This window comes from Carcharodon carcharias, chromosome 18 (genome assembly GCF_017639515.1).
Source record: "Carcharodon carcharias isolate sCarCar2 chromosome 18, sCarCar2.pri, whole genome shotgun sequence".
Classification (NCBI taxonomy): Eukaryota; Metazoa; Chordata; class Chondrichthyes; order Lamniformes; family Lamnidae; genus Carcharodon; species Carcharodon carcharias.
Window position 1 is genome coordinate 95,345,997 of NC_054484.1, and position 10,369 is coordinate 95,356,365.

General features: G+C 39.4%; 1 protein-coding gene across 1 annotated transcript in view; it reads right to left on the minus strand.

Annotated features, from left to right (window-relative positions):
* The window catches only part of LOC121290338 (succinate--CoA ligase [ADP-forming] subunit beta, mitochondrial-like), a 122,051-nt gene extending 112,028 nt beyond the window's left edge, over positions 1-10,023 (minus strand). The window contains exons 1-2 of the mRNA XM_041210678.1: positions 9,909-10,023; positions 4,517-4,700 (exon numbers count right to left, since the gene is read on the minus strand). Coding sequence (XP_041066612.1) covers positions 4,517-4,700; positions 9,909-10,016 — 292 coding nt within the window. The 5' untranslated portion in view covers positions 10,017-10,023. The remainder of the gene's footprint in view (positions 1-4,516; positions 4,701-9,908) is intronic.
* Between the last annotated feature and the right edge of the window lie 346 nt (positions 10,024-10,369).

A 10,369-nucleotide genomic window follows, 5' to 3' on the forward strand; every position in this document is an offset into this window, starting at 1 on the left:
GGGAGAAGAAACCTAGAAGACTGTAACCATTCAACGTATAAAGAACATTGCCACCATGGAGGGTTATGACTCTACTGGGCAGTACTAGACTAAATGGGTATATCATGGACCAATCTATACCTGATTATGCCTAGGAATTATAGCAATGAGTTCTGCTAAACATTCTCTGACAACTTTGAGACTGCTAACCATATGTCCCAAGGTTCTGGAGCCATCTCTGCACCAACAAAGAAAGCTGTCCTTTTAAACTCTTGATAGACAATTAAAAGTACCTGTCATTGAAACAGTGAACAAGCTCAATAATACAGTCTAATCCAAGTGCAAATCACTGGAATTAGTCTTTAGGGCTATCCTTATGACCATTAGATACTGAACAGGCTACATCAACCATACTTCCGTGAACACCAAGTCTGTTAATATATAGCAACAAAAGAGCAATTAAAATCAAATTTCTGCCAATTTCAAGTAGTAACTACTTAAACTAACCCAGAAAACCTAATGTGGAAGACAGACCAGAAGAAAAGTAAACATGCACCCCACAACCAAAACTCATTTGGAGAATTATTTCTCAACTGAGTGTCCTGGAGTCTGTTCACAATTTCTAAGTCAAAAATTGCACAAAAAATGTGGTCTCCCAAACCAGGAGAATTCAACTGGCAATATTTTTTTCAAAAACTATATTGTGACGTTAAAACATGACGCATTATGGCTTTAGTCTGAATAGTGCAAAGAATTTAAACATGGCTTGTGAAAACTATCAAATATAACAGCAGGTTATTAAAATTTTATATATGGGAAATGCTTGCAAGGGCAAGCATTCTTGATCCCCTGCCAAGCCGCACACCATGTCAAAAAGGATGTGGGTAGGGGAGAACTAGTGTCCAACAACTCTCCAGCTCTCACTTATGATTCCAAGTAGCTGATTGTGCACAACAACAGCCGTGCCCCAGAATCTCATCTTGGCAGTCATGCAACACTGAATGAGAGGCCCATCAGCTTCACCTGGTGATGTACCTACATCAAAGTGCATGAAGACTGGGATGGGCAGGAGAGGCAGATAATCCGAATGGGTTAGTAGGACAACAGTTCACAAGGTAGAGGCCAAAGTGTGTGACACACCCAGGGCATAGTCATGACAGTTGGTAAGGCCAGTGGCCAGTCACCTGTGAAGAGTCTGGGGTCTCACACAGTATAAGCCCCGTAGTTAGTCATGGAAAGTCAAAGCGCCCTAGTAGAAGTAGCTACAAACAGGACAGGACAGGAATTCTAAAACAAGTAGGTTTGGTAGCTTTCAACTGATGCAAGAAATTTTGCCAAGGTGAAGAATTATGTAAAATCCCCCCCAAAATTCTTACTTCAATTTTTTTTTATAATGTTGACTTACAATGTCAAAATATTTACAAAATTACAAGAAATTCAACATCACAATAAACCCAGTATAATGTCAATGTACAAATAAAACTACATTGTCTCAGAAATCCAAAACAAACCATTAAGTGTTGGAAATTCACAGGTCAGTCGTATTTGTAAAATACAGCACATTTCACAGCCTCAGGTTATAATAAAGCACTTCACAACCAATTAAATCTAGTCACTGTTGTATTGGAGGGGAACATGGCAGCCAATCTGCATATAGCAAGATCCCACAACAGAGTTCATTGACCAGATAATTGATTTTTGGCGGTATTGGTTGAGAGACGAATGTTGCCGAGGACACCTGCAAGCCTCATTTGCTCTTCAAGTAGTACCACAAGATCTCGTACATCCACCTGAGGAAGCAGACAGGGCTTCGGTTTAACATTCTATTTGAAAGATAGTACCTACTTACCACATAAGTCTTAGCTAAGATTATGTTTGCCAGCCTCTGGAATGAAACTTCTCAACCTTCTGCTCAGAAAGGAGTGCTAACACTAAGATAAGTCTTTTCTGTTTAGGTGTCAACCAAGTTCTGACTTTTTAGATGAGTACCCTTCACCATGTACTGTCCAATATTTTCAGTTTTTACTACAATATCACTGTGGACAGTTGCTGACACACAAAGTACGTATTAACCTGAAAACCAGTTCTTATCGCACTTTATGCTCATTGGCATATCTATAGTAAATAAATGGAAGGTCATTCACACTAACTTCATGACTTCCATTCCCCTATCACAACTGCAATTGTCCTATGGGCAAATTGCATGCGAAATAATAATTATGACCAAGCCAGGAACTCCTATATCATCTTTAAAATTACAGTGATTTATTTTACATGTCAAAAAGGGACCCAGCACACATTGGATCCCTTGTACACATGTCTACAACAGAAAACTGATCTATTTTGTCTAAAATATGTGGTAGAACAGATAAGAGTTTGCGTCCATGTAGTAACTTCTCACTTCTTCAAGATATGCCAAAGCACTTATAACCAATCTTGAAGTGTTACATAGGCAAATACAGCCAATTTGAGCACAGCAAGGTTCCATAAACAAACAATGAAAAAAAGACTAGATAGTGTGATACTGACTGAAGACAATATTTGCTAGAACACCAAATTGAGAATTTTGATTGTTTGTACCTCGTAAGCCTATTTCTTCTGGTTCGGGAGTCAATGATAATAGATAATCAATTTAGAATTGATGAGGAAGGGGAAAAGGATTGGCAGAAAATTCCATGTACATTACTAAAATGAGAGACATGTTGCCAAAGCTTTTCATCTTGAACTCAACAGGATGAAGGTAAGAATGCCAAATTTCAAACTATCACAATTTATACTACAGGAGAAAAAGGTGCTAATTGGCTGGCAGGTTGACTCTGATTTGCTGAGATGTCTCCATGGAGAAAGCAATGGAGAACTATAGGCTCCCCAAGCTCCCAGGTAATTCAAAAAGGCATTAAGCTTGAACATATTCCTTTTGTTTGCAGAGAACAAATCCCTGCACATGAATGTATGTCGCTTCTAGCAAGCATGAATGAGCCACATTATGGGCTTAGCTGATTATCTTAAATTGTTTGCTGGAGTAGCTATTAGGGCACTCAGGATTGTTCAGTACGTACCCAATCGTAAAATCACATCTAATAGTAGGCATTTTATTTTGGGTTTTGTGTGGGCTGGTTGAGTACAGTCTGTATTGCCTCTGTTATGAAGAACCAAAGGAACACGCTGTTTGATTCAATCAGCTGATCATTGGGACATACTACTGAAATATCTGGCATTGCACTGGCACTGAAATTCATACATGACATTGCTCAGTTGTGTGGTAGGCAGAATGTCTTTTGACTGACAGCAGCATCCTGTTATTGGAAAATACCACTTGCATAGCCACTGCACAGTAGCAGCATGAAATGGCGTGCTTAACTTGTTGTTCAAATTTTTTAGATACTTTGCCTTTTCAGTGCTATTTGAATTAGACCGGGTACTTTTCAGGTTCAAAAGTGGTTGCGTTTGGCCCATTTGCAAATTAAAATGGGGCCCTAACCACTTGCTCACCTTGCAAGCATGATGCAGAAATAAAGCACATCAAAGCTATCCTGCAGGACAATGTCTATCCAGATCAGATCATTGTTTGCTGTGTATCACACAAACTTGCAAATGGGGCAAAGGCTACCACTTTGACCTTGATTTTTATAAATTATCTTCTCCATTTCCAATTAAAATATTTTAAATTGCCCACAAATCATTTTTATACTCACTGAAAAGTGTTCCAAAAGAGAAACACCTCTTCTTGACTTATCCTGCACCTTTCAGTAATCTCACACTTACGTATTCATGCAAATCATTTTCATAAGCTGCAGTCAAGTTTAAATTTTCAAAACAGAACTTTCAATTAAGAAAAAAATTGTACAACATATAAAAGATGCACTCAACCATGCTGTAAGCAGCGATCTGTTCCCAAATCTCTGTCATCCTTAATACTAAAATTAAGATGTCAAGATTTCACTACTTGTCTTTCATCTTATTTTAAAGCGACCAAGTGTAATAAGGAGCTCACCATATATAGAAACTTAGGGATACATACGCCCTATCAAATATAAAAAAAAACACTAAAATGCTGGGTCTACGCTACAGGTCAGTCAGCATCTTTATAAAGGCCACATCAGCATTTTGAGCAAACAGATTGCAACAGAACTGATAACTTAAAGTTATCAACTTTAAGCAAGCAACTTAAAGTGAAAAACTAATTGTTTAGGGTATGTGTCACTTCTTTCTCTTCCTTTTCTTCTCTATTTCCCAACTTCATTGAAATGCTTGTTTAAAATTAGTTTTCTATTCTAAGAGTTCACCCTAAAACATTAACTTGTATTTTCCCTTTACAAACAGATCTGCTATTTATCTCCAGTGTTTTTGGTTTTTAAATTACATGCATCCCACACTGGTACAATAATCCTGAACCACTGTCCTGTCAAGATTATTCATTTTCCACAACAATATTCTCCTTATCTCCTTAGTTGTCAGACTTCATTAACAGTTTTTCATGTTTACCTCAATCTAAAATTATCAGGTAATTTCAAATTAATTGTAGTTGTCATCATACCAATTGCTTTGGCAGCAGTATATGCTTCTTCTGGTGTAGAAGCAGCTTTCCCCTTGGGAACAGTGATGCCTGCATCTTTCAGTAATCCAATACTTATATACTCATGCAAAGAAAGATTCCTCTGCTGCTGCTGAATGTGGTGCAAACCATGGATTGAAAGCAATTCAGAAGATATGCCAAACACCTACAAAAATTCAAAACATATCATTTGATTGGTGAATTAAAATCATTTTCATAAATTGCATTGTATAAGCTTTATACTAAAACTTTCAATTGAAGATACAGCATGCAACATATTAATTGCCAGATCAATGCTCCATTGGTAAGGATAGCCTCCAGCTTAAGGGATTTTGAAGGGCACCCTCAGCAGTCTAAGTGCCACATATATTAAAAAGCAACAGTTTAATATACTCTATCTTTGTTCTTTCAAGGCACCAAGTACTTGCAAGTGACTTTGATGGATTCTCTCTTTTATATTGCATGTCATTCAAAGTTAAAAATGGAAAGTTAGTTTAGCCAGATTTTTACATTAACTCTACGATTGGTTCCCAGTCAAACTTTTCAGAAAGCTGCAGTGGACTCAAAATTAACAGTCAATGCACAGCGCAGCACTGACCTTGGGAAATGCTGGCCACCTATTATTTTCAGCCAATGTAGCTATTTTTTTCTTGCAGTGCAAAGGAACCCTGGAAGGCACTGGAATCATCCCATTATATCCCAGAGAGGGGAAAAAAACACCTCAGTAAGTTACTTCCAACTTCGTAACATAATAAAAACATTTGAGAGAACAAAATATTAAAGCTTGAAGCCAAAGGTTTGGAAGAAACTGGTTGATTTTTTTTCCTGCTACACTACATTAATAAATAAATCATCGTACATATATATCCAGATTTTTTCTGTGCATAGAGATTAAATATTAATTCATTATAAATTTTGAATCTGGAAAAAGAAATAAAAACAGAAAATGCTGGAAATACTCAGCACCATCAGCAGCATCTGTGGAGAGAGAAACAGGGTTAACATTTTAGATTGATGAGCCTTCATGAAAGCTTGAGTTCTGTTGGAAGTTATCAACCCAAAACATTGGCCTGGATTTTATTGAGGTAATGTCTATGAAAGTATCAGCGTACGTCTCGTTACACCATTGACATTACACCACTGAAACTGACAACAAATTAAGATATGCGCAGAATAATGGAGAAATCCGTAAGTTGCCATCAGTGAACATACACTCCTCCATAGGGTGCTCTGTGGAGGTTCCCACAGACTGTTAAATCTCTCGCAATCAAGAGCTGACAAGAATTTCCACCCCAATGCTGTTACTTGCACTGTAAATCCCTGGAGAAAATTGGACCTTGTTGAATGAGGTGTAACTGGCTTTTTAATAGCATACTAACTTCATAATTATTGCTAAACACCCTTACTAACTCTGAAAAGCTGATTTTTTATTTTTTGGAAACATCAATTCCACATATCTTTAAAAAAGCTTTAAGAATCCATCTTTATTTTAGCTTCCTGGTGCTGTCATATTTATTTTTCTCTCTAATTATTCTTCAGTTTTAATTTTAATTTAGTATTATTAACATCATGGTTTGCAGTGTATGAATACTTCAATTTAATTGATTGCCTACCTGTTTGCTGACATCACTGGTGCTGCACACCAAGATGTCAGCTTGGCTTGGCACCGAATTTAAAATGTCATGAGAATAGGGAAACCATGCCACAGAGATCGTTAGATCTTTGTAGGCAGCTTTCTTAGAGATTAGCAACCTTGATTCAGCACTGACTGCAAACTCCAGGCCATCAACTCTGTTTTTCCCCCACCAATGCTGCCAGACCTGCTGAGTATTTCCAGCATTTTCTGTATTTATTTCAGATTTCCAGCATCTACAGTATTTTTGTTTCATATCTGGAAAAGGATTTGTTTTTTCTGCAATGCAATATGTTTTTGCCAATTAATAGCACTGTATGATTGTTGTAGGGTAAAAGGTATTTGCTTTCTAACTAAAGCTAAATAATAGCAGCAATAGCCAAAAGATTGCAACTTAATCTGTATTAATAATTAATCTCAATAAAAATTGCACAAGAATGGTCATGAAAATATGATCATTTTCATAATATTATTGTGATTTATTGTAAAAGCGGGTTAATAGTGGGGTTTGGATTAGCTTCTCTGTCTGTATGTGTGGGTGTGGGGGATTTAATTGATTTGGAGACAGCTGGTCTGGACGTTTTGAGTTATCAACAAGAAGCTAGGTTTGAAATACAAAATACATAAGCATGGCTGAAGTTTTAGAATGTGAGGTGGAAGGAAAATTTGCATTTTTAGATAGAGTAGCTTAAATTTCAAAGAGATAGTAAGATGTTATACCTAGCCAGAAGAAGCTAAGCCAAACAGTGTGTTTATTTTTCCTAAAGTTACTGATAAAATTAGTACTATGAAAGATTTATATTATGAAAAAAGTAAAGTTACAAAGACATATTGGAACAATGGAATTTGCATTAATGGAGAAACATGTAGAAAGGAGATGAGGTTATGTGTAAGAGGAGAAGGCATTCTAAGACCTAACACAAGTGTGGAAAGCCTCCAGCCTCTGTGCATCAAGTTGCTGTCTACAGCAACTGAAGCTGGGAAAAATCATTTTGAATTTGACTGTCCAGGATATTGTGTGGCTTTGCTTGGGTCCGTTTAAATCTATTTGTTTTTACTAAGATAAAAGCAAAAAACTGTGGATGCTGGAAATCCAAAACAAAAACAAAAATACCTGGAAAAAGTCAGCAGGTCTGACAGCATCTGCAGAGAGGAACATATGTCCGTTCTTGGCCTGCTGCATTGTTCCAGTCAGCTCAACGCAAACCGGAGGAACAGCACCTCATCTTCCGACTAGGCACTTTACAGCCTTCTGGACTGAATATTGAGTTCAACAATTTTAGATCATGAACTCTCTCTCCTTCATCCCCACCCCCTTTCCGATCCCCGTTTTTTCCAATAATTTATATAGATTTTTCTTTTCCCACCTATTTCCATTATTTTTAAATGTATTTCCATCCATTGTTTTATCTTTGCCTTTTAGCCTATTTCGATCCCTTCCCCCCACCGCACCCCCACTAGAGCTATCTGTACCTTTATTATCATATTCTTAGATAATATCACCAGCTCAACACCTCTTTGTTCTTTTGTCTACGACATCTTTTGGTTATTTCCACCTATCACTGGCCCTCTATCCAGCTCTACTTGTCCCACCCCCCATTAAACCAGCTTATATTTCACCTCTTTTCTATTTTTCCTTAGTTCTGTTGAAGAGTCATACGGACTCGAAACGTTAACTGTGTTCCTCTTTGCAGATGCTGTCAGACCTGCTGAGTTTTTCCAGGTATTTTTGTTTTTGTATTTGTTTTTACTGTTGCCTTAACAGAGGTGTAACAGGGAGCCAGGTTAATTAGGGGTTTTAAGAGTTATTATTATAGTAATTTGTAGACTTATGTATGTGCTTGAATTCTTTTGTTAATAAATGTTTAATTTAGTTTACTAAAAGCCTCTGAAGTATCTTATTACTTCTGAATTCAAGGCAGACATCTTGAAATAAAATACAAATTGCAAAACAATTGTGACTGTGATCAAGTTTCCCTCACAGATCTGATCCACCTGGCACACATCATGTCATAACAGGAACACATGACTATTAGGTACAACTTGTATAAATGTTTCCTGAAATTTCTTTATAAAATATTCCTGTTGTTAACAACTAGAGCTAAAATCTAGGAATCAGCATTTATATAAATAATTTGCATTTATGAAGCACTTTTAATGCAGTAATGCATTGCAAGATATTACACAGGCATGTAATCAGACAAAAAATTAGCACCATGGCAAAGGAGGAGACATTAGAGCAAGTGGTCAAAAGCTTGTCAAAAATTTAAGGAGCATCTTACATCGGATAAGGCACAGGAACAGGCCATACAGCCCAACCAATCAAAACTGGTGTTTATGCTCAACTCAAACCTCCTCCCATCTTTCCTCATTTAAATCTACCATCGTAATCCTCTATTCTCTTCTCCTGCCTATGCTTCCCTAGCTTCCCCTTAAATGCATCCATACTATTCATTTCAACCACCCCCTGTGGTAGTAAGTTGCACATTCTCACCACACTTTGGGTAAAGTAGTTTCCTCTAAATTCCCTATTGGATTTCTTGGTGACTATCTTATATCGCTGGCCTCTAGTTATGCTCTTCCAACAACAGAAAACTTTTCTTTGGTATCCATCCTATCAAAATCTTAAGGTGAAGTGAGTTGAATAGATGGAGGGGTTTAGGGAGGGAATTCCTGACCTTCAGGCATAGGCCGTTGAAGCCATGGTCAGCAATGGTGCAGCGAAGAAAGTAGGAAAGGAGATATAGAAGAGATCAAAGTTGGAGGAACAGAGTTCTTAGAGAGCTGTATAACGTTACAGAAATAGGGAGAAGCAAGGCCATCGAGGAATTTTAACACAAAGATAAGAATTTAAATTCAAGATGTTGGTGAACCAGAACCTGATGGGGCGACAGGACTAGGTGAGTTCAGGTACATGTACCAGAGTTCTGGATAACTTCAAGTTCATGGAAGGTGGAAGATGGGAGGCTGACCATGAGTGTATTGGGAGAGTCAAGTCTGGGTATACATCAGGGTTTGTTTACTTTGCAATGGTAAATAAACTCATTCCCACTCCGTTTATAACCGCTAGCATATTTTATTTTCAGCAGACTAGCTAAAACAAGATTGAGAATTACTATGACTGCATACACTAGCACAGCAACTGCACTTCTCCAAAGAGGTCTAGAGAGTCTGTGAAAATATCTGCGCTGAAATCCGAAATAAAAACAAAATGCTGGATAAGCTCAGCGGGTCTGGCAGCACCTGTGGGCAGAGAAACAGAGTTAACGTTTCGAGTCCGATGGGACTCTTCGGTTCTCCCTCCACAGATGCTGCCAGACCCGCTTGAGTTTTTCCAGCGCTTTCTGTTTATCAGCTCTGCAGCATCCGCACCATTTCGCTTTTATTTAAGCAGAAATCGGAACCGAATGGGGTGGCAATGCATGGGAGAATACGGGTGAACAAGTCTGCATGTACCATTCAAACAGCCCCAGGGTTACAATGACATTTGGATGTTGGCTTTGCACTAATATACCCATCAGATAACCTCTACTCCATCAGCCTTCCCATGACATGGGGGGGGGGGGGGGGGGGCGTCAACAGCTCTCACGTGCACCACGATCGCGAGCTCGGATTTACACCCAGGCGCTGACCTCCCCGGCTGCTGCCACTCCGGGCCCGACAACCACAGCGGAAGGCAAATATCCCCCACCCCTCCTGGATCAGCCCCGCTTGAATCCACCTTCGCTTCCCGTCACTCACCCTAGCAGCCCGGGTGCGACAGGCGCTGACACCGCAACAGCAGCTGCTACCACCGCCGCCGCTGCTCAGAGCCGCCAAGAACCGGCACCTCAGCACCGCTGTCGCCATCGTTCGTCCTCCCCGCCGGGGCACGCAGGAACGCGCGTGCGCGGGCTGGCTTCAGTTACCGCGCAGGCGGGCTCGAGGTTGCGAGCCAACCGCTCAGAAGCGGCCGTGATGCGAGGTTCGGCTCGGGCGGTTGGTCGGGGATGTTGGCAATCAGGGTATGGCGCAGCCAGAGGCAAATACTGCTGATGCTGGAAATGCTCAGCCGGCCTGGCAGCATCCGCAGGGAGAAACAGATTGAGCCATTTCAGGTCGAGGATATTTTCACATCGCATAGATGCTGCCAGAGCTGCTGAGTATGTCCAGCTCCCATCCAATATTTATTTATTTTATATTTCTCCCCCCACCCCACAGGG